Source organism: Pseudorasbora parva, chromosome 5 (genome assembly GCF_024679245.1).
Source record: "Pseudorasbora parva isolate DD20220531a chromosome 5, ASM2467924v1, whole genome shotgun sequence".
NCBI classification, from domain to species: Eukaryota; Metazoa; Chordata; class Actinopteri; order Cypriniformes; family Gobionidae; genus Pseudorasbora; species Pseudorasbora parva.
In genome coordinates this window covers 27,167,550-27,185,431 of record NC_090176.1, presented here as the reverse complement: position 1 = coordinate 27,185,431, position 17,882 = coordinate 27,167,550, and the positions used below count along the sequence as shown (strand labels likewise).

Genomic DNA, 17,882 nt, shown 5'->3' with positions numbered 1-17,882 from the left:
CGATAAAGTGAAGACTTTTATTTTGGAAATCAAGTCTGCATTTCCGCTGAGACTTTAGGTCAGTCGCTGAGTTCACATACAAACGCATATTCCATTGAACTTCCTCCTCAGCTGTCAAAGCGTCCACACACCATTGCTCGTGGTAGCAATATCATCTTTTTATTTAGGATATTAGACGGTGCTTAATCTGAGATGGAGGGCCAGCGCTGGTTACCACTGGAAGCGAACCCAGAGGTATGAAATTCTCCCAGATCTCACGATCCTTAGCCGTTCGTTTCATTTTATATCCTTTATGGGTTTATTTTAGCAGGAACGGAAAGCTGCAGCTCATGTCTTTAACATCATATTTTATATGATACTGTTTTGTGTTCTGTGTCTGCTTTTCAGGTTATGAACCAAGTGAGTAGATGTCTCGACTATCTGGGTGTGTCTAGGATTCAAAACTTGTGCCAAATGAATGAATCAGGTTTATTAAATCACGCTTGTGATAAAGCTAATAACATCAACTTTGATTTATTAAGTTTATCAGCAATACTGCGTTTGGTATATTGTTTGTAAATGTATTGCATTTGTACTAAAGTTAATGTAATTTTTTGTTGTTTTTTTTCAGATTAGTTTATTATGTTTAAATAGAAATGTTTTGGGATCGTAGGCCCTTTGGTGTCTATGAATGTTCATAGACTTCTAACCCCTTTACTAATTTTATATGATTTGTATTTAATCTTTGTGTTGTGTTATACCTTTTGTTAAGTTTTTACGGCAGCTTGGCTTGGTACCCACCTGGCAGTTTGGGGATGTGTACGGTCTGGAACCTGAAGTTCTCAGTTTGGTGCCAAGGCCTGTGTGTGCTGTACTTTTGCTCTTCCCTATAACAGAGAAGGTATGACTGCACTTTACACTCATATAGACTCCATGTCCGTAAACTAGCTCTGTATTTATAGTTAGTTGTCTGTTTGTAAGAGATGGTGGAGGTGAAACTGGATATGTTTGTTGCTGGCATCAACTCTCTCTCTATATATTTATATATACACTCACACGATCAGGCATAGCATTGACTAATATGCCTAATATTGTGTTGGTCTCACTTTTGCTGACAAAAGAGCCCTGACCCATCAAGGAATGGCCTCCACTAGATCCCTGAAGGTGTGCTGTGGTACCTGGCACCAATATATTAGCAGTAGATCCTTTAAGTCTTGTTTGTGTATCGATTTTCATTTATACTTCTGCATCCATGTGTACCCCTGAGGGAGAGATTCTGGCAGACTAATAACAGCGTTTGTGGTCTGCATAGAATTGATGCGTTGTTACATTTTTGGAGAGGTTCACGTCTGTACATGGGCTACGCATACAAAACACAGCCTACAACGTAGCTACGGCATACACTCGATGCAGAAGTATAAATTGGGCTTTAGTTTTTATAAATCATTGCATATTTCTGTATTGAATAAAATTGAATAAAATTTTACATTAAATGGTAAAAAGTTATATATATATATATATATATATATATATATATATATATATATATATATATATATATATATATATATATATATATATATATATATATATATATATATATATATATATATAGAAGAGATGGGGTACGCAGAAGGATGGTAAATGCCTCGGGGTCCTTCACTCCAAAAAGTTTGGGAACCATCCTGGTGGCATGTGTTCCCAAGGTAAGCAACACACACACACCTGGTCATCTACGTGATATAAACAAAATGTGATTCGTTCATCAGACCAGGCCACCTACTTTCATTGATCCGTGGTCCAGTTCTGATGCTCACCAACAGTGGGCACATGCTTACCGCAGTGGACAGGGGTCTGCTTGGGCACCCTGACTGGTCTGCGGCTATTTAGCCCCATACGCAACAAACTGCAATGCACTGTACACCAGCCTTCCCTTCCCTATGTGCATCAATAAGCCTTGGCCGCCCATGATCGTGTCACCGGTTCATCACGGTTCCTTCCTTGTACCACTTTTGATAGATACTGACCACTGCAAACCAGAAACACCCCACAAGAGCTGTAGTTTTGGAGATGCTCTGACCCAGTCGTATAGCTATCACAATTTGGCCCTTGTCAAACTTGCTCAAATCTTTATGCTTGCCCCTTTTTCCTGCTTCTAACACATCAAATTTGTGGGCAAAATGTTAATTTGCTGCCTAATATATCCCACCCACTAATAGTTGCCGTGATGAAAAGATTAGCATTGTTATTCACTTCACCTGTTAGTGGTCATAATGTTATGCATGATATCGTGCAAAGGTGCTAGAGCACACCTTAAGAAAAATTTACTTTTCACTACCCCCATAGTGTATGATTGCAGAAAAACTTTTATGGAGTAACTGATTTTGTATGAAAATATATCAGAATATTTGTTCAAAAATCGTATAAATGTATGAGGTGGCAAGGTCTCCCCCTCACACAGGGTAAAAGGCTTACCAGCATGGGAGAAAAAGGCACACCATATTAATACAAATATATTAGCTATGTGTTTTTTTTTTTTTAAATAATGTTTAAAGTTAGTACTTGTTCAAAGCAATCACTTTAGCAAAGTTTGTACTATTTTCTGTTTATTTTGATAAAATAATTTGTTTTTAATTATTAAAACATGTTAATATAAAAATATATTTTAAAAATACCTTAACATTATTTTAAAAAGTAAAGATTCTGAAATCATTGGAGGAGATAATAATTTCATATAGATCAAATTGTATTTGTTCTAAAAACCTGGGCTCTCATGCAAACTTGCACAAACGTAAATTAACATTACGATTTAACAAAGTTACGGAGGCAGTAAAAGAAGAGATAAGACAACTGGTAAGTAAGTGATTACTGTAGAACACAGTTCAAATCAATCCAAACAAACACACCTTTCCTTTGATTGCGCAGCCCCCAAAATGCACAAATACACAATGCATGAGTGTGTCTCTTTATCATAGCCTAAGTGAAGCAAAATTAATCTTCACTCAAAATAAGCAAAGATGACAAATGAACGAGAAGAAAGAACAAAAAATGAACAGTACACAACACAAAGATATATACAAGTAAGAGTTGGTCGCCAGCAGCACACCAGCTTCAGATAATGAAACTTAAAACTGTCCTGTTACTATAGCTAACATACAACAACAGCATATCTTGGTTCTGTGAAACAGCAGAACCTTTATCACTCATGTATGAATAGAGTCAGTAGAATGAAGTGTCTTTTTTTTTTGTCTTTTTTTTTTAAACTATTATTTTTTACAATGCATGATATTTACTGTAGATTTATTTTTAGTAATATACTTTTTTTCCCTCAATGTAGTATGAAACCTTTAGACAGGAGGAGGAGGCAAAAATTAAGGCACAAGGACAAGAGGTGTCCTCGGATGCTTACTTCATGAAACAAACCATTGGCAATGCTTGTGGTACAATAGGGCTGATTCATGCTGTGGCAAACAATCAAAGGCATCTGGAGTTTGGTAAGTATCTCTGTTAATTTTATATTAATCAGTTAATTTGTATGTAAAATATTTGTTTGTGGTATGTTCTTTTACAGAACCCAATTCACCGCTTAAGGCATTTTTACTGCAGTCTGTAAAGATGAGCCCTGAAGAAAAGGCAGTTTTCCTTGAAAAAGATGAGGTGATAAAATATGATGTATTTTAGTGCAGCAGCTTGCAGTTGGAACCAACTGTTTTTGGAAGTTTCAATTACCTTTGACTGTTTTCAACAAACCTCTAAAGGAATTAACCAAACTAAACCTAATATCCTGATATTTTTATGATTTCAGAGTATTCGAGTAACACATGAGTCAAGCGCTCAGGAAGGACAAACGGAGGTTGGCATTTGCTAAATACAGTACACGATTAGTTGTTAATGCAGTATACAAAACAATACCAAGTATTGGTCTTGTTGAATGTTCCATGTTATGCTTTTTCTTTTGTTGAAATTGCAGACATTTGGAGATGCGGACGATATTAGAAATATTAAAGTGTTAGTCCTTGATTCTTTAAAAAAAAAAAAAAAAAAGACTAAGAGGCCAAGCCTTCATTTGTTTGTTTAATTTATAATGAATTCTAGAACTATATATTAACAAAACACATTTTGAATATCTTGGTTGTCTGATTTTTTTTAAGTCATCCTGAAATCAAAATTCTTAATTTTTTCATGGAATATTGTAAACCATTTATTCATTAAAATTCATGTGCTCTTAGGGCTGGGCGATATGGCCCAAAAAAATTATCACTGTCATTTTCCATATCAGTCGATATCGATAAATGTAAAATCTTTATTTCTTTAAAGTTTAAAGGCATATTTTTGCTCCTGAGTGAAAGATGTAGAAAACAGACAATTAACTGGGGTTTTAAACAATCCTTTATTGTCAAAACATGACAAACACTTCCCAAACAGGTGAACAATTTATTAAAACTGAGGTAGATTTATTTATTAAAATCTTAACTGTGGTCAGCATTTTTTTTACTCAACACAATATATTAATAACATCATTATGTGTAAGTAGTAAAACACTAAAAATGCAAATGGCCAAAAGTTAAGTTTTAAGTTAAGAAACATTTTGAGTCCCCCCCTCTCTTTCCTCACAGTGGATTGGTCCACCGTGCATCTCACACACAGGCGCGCACACACGCACACATCTCACCAACACACACACTTCACCGACAGTGGGCTGGTCAGGAGAGAGCAAAGTTCAGTAGATGTGTTACTCCAGTAAAGGCTGTCTATTTTATTCATTTTAAACATCGGATGACATAATTTCTCTTTTGATACAGGCGATGCTGAGTCATTTATACATCACCAAAGACAAACAATTATGATAGTGGTGTACAAGTCTGATGTTTTAGTGACTATAGTTTGGTAACGTTAGCTTGTTGTCAGTCACTCACTAAAACTAACAGGGTGATAAGCCTGTGTGTGAATGTAGTTAATGTAGATTTACCGCTGTGTTGGGCTCAATGTTATGTGGAAGGACTTCGAAGAAGCACGATCATTTAATAATTAAATTCTGTGTGGTGAACCTATGATAAGCAATCCACTTACTGTTTTATGTTGGATGGGATCGCCAAAATATATCCAAACCACTGAAGTTGAGCAAACTAACTTGTCAACGATATCTGTGTCCTCCGAGCTGGTCATGAGCACTGAATTTTCTTCACAATTGCTAATTTTTCTCGCTCCACTTCACTCCGATCCTCCAAGCCTGTCAGTCACTGTAACTGTAAACAACACCACGTGCAGCACCTAGAAGCCTGGTCTGCAATACACATGCGCAGCTTTATGCATAGCGTGTAAGCATTATACCTATACTTTATTGAATTGTTGTTATCGTTTTAACAAGGAAAATTATATTGTGATAATTAATTAATAAACAATCCCATTTAAAAAATAATTGGAACTCGGAAGTGCTGAAATGTTTAAAGTGCTAAAACCGTTTCTGGGATATGGCCTACAAAAATATGTCATCCTTACAGCGCACTATAATCCCTCCCCTCCAGCAACCTGTCATTCACATGAGATTGCAGCAGTTAGCAAACAACAAAGATCCAGTCAATTCCCGTTGGAACAAAATCAAGTCTCATCCTATTTTTTTTTCTCATTTGAAAAGTTTTTTTACTTCATGTCACAGTATGTGAAAACTTCTGTTTAATGCTGATTTTAAATGTTTGTCATCAAATACATTTTATAATCTAACTTAATCTATCATATAATATCTTGTTTTTGCCTCTGTTCCTTTCAACTTGAAAACTGCTGCTGTCTTACCTTATCTGCCTAAAGTATGGCATTTAAAACCCCTTCCAATCTGATTATTACTTTTTTTCCCCTTCTTCAAAGGACTGAGATGGCTTTTCTTAATTTCTTTGTTAATGGCCTTTTTTTTTGACACTGAGGCCTTTAGTGTTCTCTTTGTGTTGGATATTTTATCTCATATCATATGCTACACTCCAGAGTCTAACCTGCTTGCTTATTCTGCTCAACTTTTATAGGCTCCAAGTTTAGATGAAAAAGTGGATTTGCATTTTATTGCCTTTGTGAATGTTGAGGGACATTTATATGAACTGGGTAGGTAAATGTATTTTTTTTTTTTTGTGTGGTCATTTTCTTTTAGGTGTAATTTCTGCAAACATTTAAAGATTAACAGTACCAACACCTATTTAAAGAAATACATAATGTTTTTGTAGATCATCATTACAGGTGTTTTGTTCATGTGTTTCAGATGGACGTAAACCCTTTCCAATTGTTCATGGGAAAACCACAGAGGAGACATTTCTTGAGGTGTGATTGTTTATTTACTTTTTCTATATATGTGTAGACTCTGACAAGGTTGTATATTTGTAACATGTTTTTGTTTGGAGGCATTGTTTAAACAATTTGGTGGCTGGGATTTATGCATTTGCCAATATGTTTTTGTCTGATCTACAGGATTCTGCAGAGGTCTGCAAGAAGTTCATGGCACGTGATCCCCAAGAGCTCCGCTTCACTGTGGTTGCTCTTTCCAAAGCATAAATGTTCTTATTTTACCTGAAAGAAAAACTGCCAATCATTCGGAAGTGCTGAATACTTTAAACCTTTAGCATTTATACAGTATAGTTTCAATTTAAAATTAAAGTTTGTTGAAAATATTGACCACAAGGCAAATGAGAACTAGACAATATCAAAAAATGTACATGCACATAAAAATATAATAATTTTGTATCTGAATGTTGACACTCTGCCTGAAATACATTTGTTAATTTCTCCAAAATTATATGAAATGTATTCTCTGTGTTAATGATATTAATTGACCTAATGGTGTTGTTTTTCTGCCAGAAAACCCATTAAAATAAAAGTTCTCATGATGGATATGGTACACTTATGTTTTGACTCAACGTACTGTTATCACAGAAGTGTTACACTAATGCCAATGCTTCATTACATATGTATCCTAAATAAAGTTTTTCTCAAGAATACAGCAACAACAACAATATCGAGACAAACAATAAAGAACAAATGTCCAATGTTCTCATCTCATATGACCTCTTTGCTGTACAATTCACTCCCTGAAAACTCAAGCAATAGTTGATTTCTATATTTTGGTTTTACATCCATACTTTCCCTTCTTCAAAACAGCAATGTAAAAAAAAAAAGATTCAGATTTTAGTTTTAATATAACATTTAATTGTTAAACTAAAAAGAGAGAGAGCAGTGAATCTATTCATTTACTCATGCTGTATTATATACAGACAGTTGTATTCGTCTTTAACAGTGATAATTGATTAAAGCTGACCAAAAATAGCATGTGGTGTTGCATGCAATAAAAGGTATCGCCAAAAACTTGATGGTAAATAGGTACTATAATTGTGTCTGTTCATCTTATAATACCAAACGCTAAGGGTGATTAGTTGAATGAGGACAGATTTTACATTTTGTGTTGAACTATCACTTTAATGCATCACTGTTTATTTTATATTATGTTTTAACATTTAACAACCCTACCGTTTCTTGTACCCTTTCACATTTAATTTCACGGTTAAACGACAAAACGGAGAGACTGTCCTGGTTTTATTTATTTATTCTAATACAAATTCAAGATAATCAGTACAAATTCAATTTACAATTTTAATTGCCCTTAACTGTTTTCACTCTGTACTTGTGTTTGACTATCTTAGACATAAGTGTTTTGTTTTTGTTTGTGTGTCTCTGTGTGTGTGTTTTGTGGCCTCTTGTCCTTCGGCACCTGTAACGTAACCTGGCAGTAGTTTAGGTGAGTGTCCTGACGCATTAGGGGGCGTATAAAGTACACAACAAAGTTTCTCTGGAGTTGGTAAAAGAACGAGGAGATTTAAGCGTTTACCCTGCGTCCTTCACGGCTTTATAGTTCGTCGTTAACTTTAGACAGAGTGATAGGTTTGATACTGCTAGTTTTTCTCTCGTATAAAAAGACTAGACTATCTGATAGACTAAAAAAAGACTATCAAAAAGCAGGTAGTATTAAAAATAATCACGCGACGCGGTAAACAGCACGCTTGCGTCTTGACCGTGCGCGCTACCGGTGATGGAGTGGCGACCGCAGTCTGCAGTGGGTTATGATGAGGCTGCTTACTCAGAAGCACGGAGATGGATTGAGGTAAGAACTGTTCTCACATTAACACGTGCTAGAAGATAATTCAGGGAAATGATTCCTAATACTGCCTAAATCTGAGTAAACTAAAAAGAGAAAGCACTGAATCTACTCGTTTAGACGAATGCTGAGTTATACCCAGACAGACCTGTTGAATTAGTCTTTAACAGTGATTACCTACAAGCTGACCAAAAACGGCATTTGGTGTTGCATGCAATAAAAAGTCTCAACATGTTGATGGTCAATAGATACTATAATTAATGTCTGTTTATCTTATGGTTAGATAACTTCTTACTTAAATACCAAACGCTGAGAGTGATTAGCTAATAAATCAGGACATAATTTACATTTTGTGGTCAACTATCACTTTAATGCATCACTGTTTATTTTATTTTACAAAACAAACCTAAGGTTTCTATTAGCCTACCCTGTCACATTTCATTTTACGGTCAAAGGACAAAACAGAAATACTCTTTGGGTTTGATTATTTATTACATAATTTATTCTAAAAATGTATAAATATAATTAAGACAAATCGTTTATTTATAACTTTTTACAAATATATTTATTAATTATATTCCTGTACACAACTGACAAATTTTGGTTATGTAATTTAAGTGGAAATGACAATGCATTTTTGTTATTTCACAAACAGTGATGTATTAAAGTGACAGTTCACCCAAAAATGTAAATTACATCCTCATTTAATCACCATTATGTTGTTCAAAACCTGTATGACTTTCTTTGTTACACAAAAGAAGATATTTTGAAGAATATTGGTAACCATTGACCTCTATTGGACTCAAAACAGTGAAATATTTCTGAAAATATGTTCCACGAAAGAAAGTCGTACAGGTTTGGAACAACATGTGGGTGAGTATAAATTATGGCAGCTGATTCATTTTTGCCATAAATCCCTTAAAGTGCTTTAAAAAAGTCTCTCTTTTTTGGCCATGCTCACAGATGGTGGAAAAACAAGTAGTCCTGCAACTATTTTCACACGGTTTACTGGGTTTATTCCTCCAAACCCTCTGGAACCCTCTTAGTCTAGGGCACAAATGATTAGAACTTTCCTATCCTTGTGAATTCCCTTCTCAGCGGGAGATGGCAGTGCCAAAGCACTGGCTGTAACTGAACAAATATTGTTCTTAATTCACAAGGGGTGAATCTAAATGCTTTCAGTGTGACATCAGTCTCTCACACATGCACACTGGTTCATTGTCACAGGCAGTGGACCTTGGCAGGGCAGTTTCAGCCCCAAGCTGATTGCTCCCCTGCAGAGGAAGGTGATGTGCCTAGCGTCCAATCTGAATAACTAACGGGTTGTCAGGCGTGAGGGCGCACTGAGCAGTGCTGGAGTCTGAGTGTGTAAGGGTGTTTTAGTCAGCTGAACGATCTGGAGTTTGTCACATGTGCTCATTCTTGCACCCGGTCTGTGGGCAGAGACATTCCTGTTTTTTCTCCAGAGTAGTTCACAGCTTGTTAAAGTCAAAACCTAAAAATAGCCACCCTGCTGAATTATATCTGTAAGTGTAGAAAGTTGCCATTAGCCACTGTGACTAAATCATTATTGTGTTGAAATATTAGAAAGATTTTTACAGAATATTTACACACAAAAAAAGTACTAATTTGATTTCTTAAAGATTGAAACATATTAGTTATACTCTATTGTTCCATTTTAGCCTAAAATGATCCCTTAGAGATGTGTTGTTGAGCAGACCCAATATTCTTTCTTCTTTAGCAGACTTTGCTATGGGCAAAGGGATTAAAGCACTTTGGCACAATTAATGATGTGCAGCATTCCGTGTGTCCAAACAACTTGGAATGCCTCATTGCTCCTTCATGAATGGACAGTGGCTGTGTTCAAAAGCGAAGCTGAATTCAAATAATTTCTTGCATCATCAAAATATGCTATTTAAATGAGTGTGTGAGCTCAGAGAGGACAAATACAAAAAAAAAATGAAGTAGAATTGTAGGTGGTAGAATGGGGTTTTATAGTGACTCCAGGACGCCATTCACTTCCCCTCATTTATTTATTATAGTTGGACATGAATCTTCTTAGTATTTATTAATCAATCAATTGATTATTAACAATATAACAATACAAATAGCACTTTTGAGAGTACTTCGGCTAGGCGCAGTAAAAAGTCCCTGCTGAAACATCCTCCCTCACATCTACTCCTCCCCCCTATTGACAGAAATGAGAGAGGGAGGGGGCGATGTGAGGGAGGATTTTTCAGCCGGGACTTTTTACTGCGCCGAGTCGAAGTACTCTCAGAAGTGCTATTCCGCCATACATTATAGTTCTCCTTTTTAATCCCATTAGAAAAGTGCCACGTTTTATTTTGTCACCATACTTGATCGTTCAACTATTCGTGTAACTGTATTTAAATAGGGAAACGTGGAGGTGTTTGGTCGCTTCTAACTTGATCTCTGTTTGGTACCATAGTGAATGAACTGGGCTTAGTGGGCTAAGCTAAATGCTATCAGAATGTCACCGCGCGTCAGAGCGATTAAGTGCACGCATTGAGACAAAAGAGGTATGTATGAACTTGTCTTAGTTAAGGGAATAACAGTTTAATATGAAAAAGCAGTGAAGTATCCCTTTTAGTGGTTGCACCGACTAGTCAAATAATCGACTAGTCGACCTTAATCCTCTGTCATGATGCTTTAAGCTTGACATCGACTAGTCGCTGGCCTATAGAGGGCGCAACAGGATAAACAATTTCCTGACACGCAGGCTCTGTTTTGAACAGCTAAAAATGAAAAATAAATGCATACTTCAAGAGCTCTCCACAAGACATGTTTGATTATACCATCTGGATGCTCAAAATTGATCGGGAGAATGCACGCTTATTGTACAGTAAGTTAATCATTGCGCTAAACTGCGTGCTTCATTGCAACGCACACACACACATAGCCTGATCACGCGGAGATCGTGCACGCCTCACACAAAGGCATTCAGTAGCGCAGGAATATATTATCAACAATGTTCTGTGATTTATCAATAAAATAGCTTAGAAACTGAAAAGTTCTAGTATATATTTCTTGATAACTAAAACTCACAGCTTCTCTATTAGTAGAGAGACGCTGCCAGGTAGAATTAATTCACACACAAACACTCACTAATGCATTCATATCTTTATTGTGCTACTATATCTGTATTTTATTCAGAACGAGCCGAAATCAGTGAGAAATATAACGACCATAAGACAAAATAACTGATACAAAAGCTGTTATGTAGGACCTAATAACCTTGTGGGCAGTGCTGTGTCATATACCATAGCTGTCCTGTGCACAAGAAGACCCGAGTTTGCGTCTCAGCTCGAGGCTCATGGTTATTTGTTTATTAATGACGTTATCAGCGACTAGTCGACGTCGACTCGACTTTCATCACATAAATGTTGACTTTAAAAAAATGGAAGTCGTTCAACCCCTAATCCCTTTAACATTTTATTTTTGTATGGGTGTGTAAATGTGCAAGCTTTTTTTTCTCACCTTTATTCCACAAGGTGGCAATGTCTGATACACACATGAAGTGATGTTTCACTCATAGTTACCACAGGCAGAAAACAAAAGAATAGGAAGTATCAACAGCAAAATTTGAAATGCCTCAGCGATTTACTGCAGAGCAAGTACTGAATGCAATCATATTGGTGTCCCTGTCAGTTGATGTTGGATCTGGTGAAGAAACTGTCAGCAAACTGTCTTTGGAATTTTTACTCTAATATCAGGAGAGTTGTATAGTATCGTGACAGGTAGAGATCCATCCATGTAAGATATAGATCCTGATCCCTAAAGACCTGAATATATAATAATGATTGGCAAAACCTTCATGCATTTTAGGGATAATTTTAACTTTTTAGAATATCAAATATGTGATTTTAAAAAAAATACAGTAAAGCAATAATATAGTAAAATATTATTTACAATATTATTAGGGGCCAAGCACCGAAGGTGCGAAGGCACCTATTGAAACTGTCAGCATTCCTATTCTTCTTATTTTTCTCCTTCTCCTCCTCCTCCTCCTCCTCTGCTCTGGAAGTCTATGGCAGCCTATAGAACCGCTTGCAGGAAAGTTATAATATTTGGCACATAGATAGAGGATAGTCCCAGTAGTAATCACACCAAATTTGGAGTCTCTAACTCATTCTCTCTAACACCACCACCTGTCCAAAATTTCACTCATATTTATACTAATAACTTTTCAACCCTAATAGCTATAAACAAAATTATTTTTCAAAAACAAAAATCAATTTTTTCCTCTGATTCCTTGGCCCAAGCCGATTCAATGGCACCCTATGATGTCATTTTCCGGTATGTAAATTTGCTCGCCTTTTGAATGTTCAGAAAAATCTACTTTTGCGAACTCGTCCTAGACGGTTCGTCCGATTTCCACAAAAATTGAACCAGATAATTTTTCCACCATGCCGACAAAAAATCTTGCAAATCAAATCTTTTTCGATAAACGTGTGAAAATTTTCGCCCAAATTTGCGGCACTTTGACGCGATCCAAACTGCTGAAATCATGTGACATTGGCAACCCGAATCATTGATCCATTCACTGATTCATTAACCATTTGAATATTTTTGGAGGAGCACGGAAGAGAAGACAATGCTGAATAAAGTCGTAGTCATAGTTTTTGATATTTTTGGACCAAAATGTATTTTCGATGCTTCAAGAGATTCTAATTAACTAGGTGGACAAGTGTGACCAAAACGAAGAGGAGCAGAGGGTTAAGAAACGTTTATTATTATGATTGATGAAAACAGTTGTGCTGCTCAACATTTTTGTGAAAACTTTTATGCTTTTTTGCCAGGATTCTTTTGAGTACTGTCACTTTTGATCAGTTTAATGGATTCTTGTTAAATGTTGTTTGTTTTTTTACAATAGTATATCATTTAATAGTACTAATATAGTTTTCTGTTTTTGTTAATTTCTTTATTGGTTGTGTAAGTGATCTGTTCAAGCTCTCAAAATTATTCTCTACCTACTACAGATATTTGTTTAAAAACCATACGCCATCATGGACATTACAAAGACAGGAACAGCAGGGGTCAGGATTTCATATGTCATCAAACTGTGACGTTTACTGCACCATGCTGTATGAATGTGCTCCATATGATTAACCTTGTCTCCTTACACTACATGTGAGGGTTTGTTATGCTTACATACGTAAATCTCCATGAAGGAGACAGGTCAGGAAGCTATTTGACATTTTATTAAAAAACACTGATCTTTAATATTCTGACAAAAGAACACATGCTTGACCTTTATGGCTGTATTATAAGATTGTCTTTTTATTTATCTCATGCTTTGACAGATTTAGATCAGTGTGACATGGAATACAAAATTCCTGTTGAAAGAATCTACCTTTAGTTTGTAATTTGCAGTGTAACTGGATCTAGTAGTACTATAGGATCATAGTATTTGTCCACATATTATTCTTGTCCTTGTTTTGTTCAGCTGACATAGAGAGTGTCCTTTGAAGTTCTGCTTCTAAAAGAGAACAATTGCGGTTCAAATCTCGCAGTCATAGCTGATCGCAACATAACCAGTGTCCTTTTACGTATAAGGCCCTCCACGCCCTCTGAATGCATGCCATGTTTTTGAGCAACATGTTTTTGAGTAAAAGCAGCTTAAGAGTGTGCTGTTCTACAAAACAGACATCAATAAGTGGTATACCCTTTATTGACCTCTCTAGATTTCATATCTTTTGCATACTTTGTTTTTGCAACAAGACTTTTTTGGAGATATTACAATAAACACACTAGGCCAATGCCCCAATTGTTTGTAGTTAGTTTCTTAAATTTGATGTTATACCAGTAGCATATTATAAAACAAATACTTAAAGTATTACTCATAATGACACTGTCTCATGAAAGCTAAACTCTGTCTGTAGAATGTTATTACTGGCGTTTAAACTTGGAAATTGAAAACATTTGCATCGGAAAAAGGGCTTTACTCATAGATTATGTTATATGAGGTGTGGAGCAACAGGGCTCACATTGTAACCGTGTAGTCTGAGGGAATAAACACAACATAAATGCTTCCCTGTGTGTGAGCAAAAACAATGGGCTGTCTGCCTTCTGTATCCTGCAGGAGTAGCTTGGATCATTTGAAAGGCATGAAGCTGTGTGTAGAACTGTGACATTCCTCCAGATGCTCTCGTTCTCTGTGGTTTGGCCACTGGGCTCCAGCCCTGATTACTGAATAACCCACGATTCTCCAAAAGAGGCTGTGTTATTGTACTGGTGTGCTAGATGCTTGGACTTAAAGCTCGGAAGAACAACTTTCCTCTCCTTTGCCTGGACATCATACCTTCCCACTCACTGGTTCTTAGCGCTTCCTGTGTTTGTCCTCATCTCGCAGGCAGTCACTAAGAAGAAGTTTGGGAGCAGTAATTTCCGGAGTTCTCTGGAGAATGGACTTCTGTTGTGTGAGTAAGTAAAGCTGTTTTTATCTCTAATTTTACACTGTCATTGTCTAGCTTAAACCATAAAAAGGGTTCTGCTATAGCTTTGTGGCTTATCGTTCTGTAATGGGTTTGTAATAAAAACCTTGAACATAATATAACACAAATAGTTTTAAAAGACAGTTCATCTAAAAAGGGAACATTCAGTTATCATTTACTCACCCACATGTTGCTCCAATCCTATATGATTTATTTTTTGTCTGTGGAACACGCAAGAAGATAACTCTCTGCTGTTTTTGTCCTTACAATGAAAGTTAATGGGGTCAAAAAGTTTTGAGCTCCAAAGGACATAAAGATAAGGCAAAAGTAATATGGTTTAACCCTCTGGTGCTTTTCGGTCATTTCTGACCGAAAAATTTTCTGTTTTAAAATTTTAAAAATCCCAGCTTCATCAGAATGATATGAAACTTGGTGACTTTTTTAGCATTAGGTATGTAAACACACAAAAAAATTGGGGTCATGATTCGAGCATGCTAATTGGTCATTAAAAAAAAGTAATGTTCATTGTCTTCGGTCATAAATGACCGACCATAGGAAATTAATGGGAAATCGGCAAAAATACAAAAATTCTCTGAATATTTGTGTGTACAATCTACAAATCGGCCACAATGCTGAAAAAAGTACACAGCAGTAAAGGGGTGACACTCTAAAACATCAAGAGTGTGATACTGACACATCCACTCACACACACGCACACACACGCACACTTATACACACACACACCTATGAAAAATTTAACCTATGAACCACATTTAGAATTTTTAAAAATCACAGCTTCATCTGAAAATTATAAAACTTGGTTACTTTTCTAGCATTAGGTATGTAAACACACACACAAAAAAATAGGGCATTATTCGGGCATGCTAAGTGGTCATAAAAAAATTACTTCCACTTGTGCTCTTCGGTCAAAAATGACCCCCATAGGAAATGAATGGGAAATCTGCAAAAACACAAATATTTGCAGGATATTTGTGTGTACAATCTACAAATCGGCCACAATGCTGAAAAAAGTACACAGCAGTATAGGGATGACACTCTAAAACATCAGGAGTGTGATATTGACACATCCACTCACATACACACGCACACACGCACACTTATACACACACACACCCATGAAAAACTGAACCTATGAACCACATTTTGAATTATTAAAAATCACATCTTCGTCAGAATGACATGAAACTTGGTGACTTTTCTAACATTAGGTATGTAAACACACAAAAAGGGCAAAATTGAGGGCATGATTCGAGCATGCTAAGTGGTTGTAAAAAAAATACTCCCACTTGCCATAGGAAATGAATGGGAAATCTGCAAAAACACAAATTCACAGAAAAAAAATCACCATTTCTAAAAAAAAGTAATAATATAAAAGTAGTATTTTATTTTTTTAATATATTTATTCAAATCCAGCTAAAAAAAAATATTAAATGTGTTGAAAAGTGAATTTGGGAATTCACAAGCCCCTCCATAGAGACCTCTAGTGGATTACACCCATGGTTGCATAATTTCTTAAATAATTCCAAAAGAGGGCGCTAATCTGCCTTCAGTTATTTTTTTTTGAAGGCCTAGTCTCTATTTTAACCTAAAATACTGCAATTAAAAAAAAATTAAATAAAATGTTTTTAAAAAATATATATATTATAATTTTAAATGGCAAAAATAGACAATAATTATTGCATAAATATTAAAAAATACCATCAAATCATCTCAAAATACAAAATTAAAAAGACAAAATATTATTGAAGAAAAATAAATTGCATTGGTTTTACTGGGGTGGAGGAAGTTTAATTTTTAGGTGTCCGGTCACTTATGACCGGGAAGACAACCAATGTAACCCGTAAACGAGGAGCACCAATTTCAAACCTCATGGTGCTTGTGTCATTATAAGTAATGGTAACGTTTATGTTACCTTTTTGCACTAATTTTGGACCCCTCTGACCTTTGACTCATGGTACAAAGTCTTTTTGTTCTACAGAGGCTCTTTGGAAAAAATATTTTTGCTGAATTATATTATGCAAAAAGGTTAAATACGATAGAGTATTAAAGGGATACTTCACCGCTTTTTCATATTAAACTATGTTATTCCCTTAACTAAAACGAGTTGATGCATACCTCTCTCGTCTGAGTGCGTGCACTTAATCGCTCTGACGCGCATACTCTCAGAAGTGCTATTCCTCCATACATTATAGTTCTCCTTTTTAATCCCATTAGAAAAGCGCCACGTTTTATTTCGTGTCACCATATTTGGTTGTTCAACTATTCGTGTAATTGTATTTAAATAGGGAAACGTGGAGGTGTTTGGTCGCTTCTAACTTGATCTCTGTTTGGTACCATAGTGAATGAACTGGGCTTAGTGGGCTAAGCTAAATGCTATCAGATCGCCACCGCACGTCAGAGAGATTAAGTGCACGCACTGAGATGAGAGAGGTATGTATCAACTCGTTTTAGTTAAGGGAATAACATAGTTTAATATGAAAAAGCGGTGAAGTATCCCTTTAATACTCTATCGTATTTAAAATGAACATAGCTGCTATACTTAACCATACTCTAAATCTTAAACCAATAGTGTTAAAGGTAAATGTGATTTGGGGAAAGTTACTAATGTAATGTTACAATATTACATTACTTTCTTAAAGTAACTAATTGCATTACTTTTTTAACTAATTTTTTACAGAAAATAATGCGTTACATTAATTTTGCATTACATTTTCTCACCTGGTCTGGGCTTGCTTGCTTGTTTTTTTGGGCTAATAATAATAAAATCACATTTGTATGCGTATGAATGGAAGTCAATGGAAAAAAAAGTGTAGTGTGACCACCCCTTTACCAGTTACTTAAAAAAGTAATCTGATTACTTTACTCTTGTTACTTGTAATGTGTTACCCTCAAGACTGTGCTGAAGTAACCAGTTAGCTTGTTTTTACTATTTTTAAAGCTTTTTTTTTTTATCTTGATTTGGGACCCAAGCATTCTGCAAAATAAATGCATTACCAGGTTAGTACCAAGCAAGTTTACAACATCATAGAAGCCAAACATATAGAGCTCTAAGTGTCAAAATGTGATAGTTTACAAATCATGCAGTATAGTAAAAGTGTTTGAGGTCAATAACATAGTTTTGTGCAAGGAACCATACAAACATAAGTCTTTATTAATCAATAATAATTTGCCCCTGTAATCGTAATTTGAAATGCGAGAATGAATAAAAGTTAATCTGAAAACATCAGTAAAACACCAAACAACTTTTATGCAGTGAATCGTATGTATATGTAATTTTTTGGTGGTGCCACATTTTACCT

The 17,882-nt window shown here is 35.6% G+C and overlaps 2 protein-coding genes across 5 annotated transcripts in view; both read left to right on the top strand.

Annotated features, from left to right (window-relative positions):
* Nucleotides 1-54: 54 nt before the first annotated feature.
* On the top strand, nt 55-7,019 carry uchl3 (ubiquitin carboxyl-terminal esterase L3 (ubiquitin thiolesterase)). 2 transcript variants are annotated; one of them, XM_067443680.1, is made up of 9 exons: nt 55-234; nt 388-399; nt 752-880; nt 3,317-3,473; nt 3,551-3,636; nt 3,785-3,832; nt 5,994-6,069; nt 6,224-6,282; nt 6,430-7,019. In XM_067443680.1, exons 1-9 carry the CDS (start codon nt 193-195, stop codon nt 6,511-6,513), a joined length of 693 nt encoding a protein of 230 aa, XP_067299781.1. In that variant the 5' UTR covers nt 55-192; the 3' UTR covers nt 6,514-7,019. The 2 variants fall into 2 exon arrangements, with proteins under 2 accessions (XP_067299781.1, XP_067299782.1); XM_067443681.1 differs by lacking the exons at nt 55-234; nt 388-399 and adding an exon at nt 443-466.
* A 787-nt stretch (nt 7,020-7,806) lies between these two features.
* lmo7a (LIM domain 7a) overlaps nt 7,807-17,882 on the top strand; it is a 54,238-nt gene continuing 44,162 nt past the window's right edge. The window contains exons 1-2 of one of the 3 annotated variants that reach the window (XM_067443673.1): nt 7,807-8,113; nt 14,481-14,551. In XM_067443673.1, coding sequence (XP_067299774.1) covers nt 8,042-8,113; nt 14,481-14,551 — 143 coding nt within the window. In that variant the 5' untranslated portion in view covers nt 7,807-8,041. The remainder of the gene's footprint in view (nt 8,114-14,480; nt 14,552-17,882) is intronic. The other 2 variants (XM_067443674.1, XM_067443675.1) reach the window with 2 other exon arrangements.

Coding starts and splice junctions, on each gene's coding strand:
- uchl3 (XM_067443680.1), top strand. CDS start 193: ATGGAGGGCCAGCGCTGGTTACCACTGGAAGCGAACCCAGAG. Junction 881..3,316: donor TCTTCCCTATAACAGAGAAG/GTATGACTGCAC, acceptor CCCTCAATGTAG/TATGAAACCTTTAGACAGGA. Junction 3,474..3,550: donor TCAAAGGCATCTGGAGTTTG/GTAAGTATCTCT, acceptor GTTCTTTTACAG/AACCCAATTCACCGCTTAAG.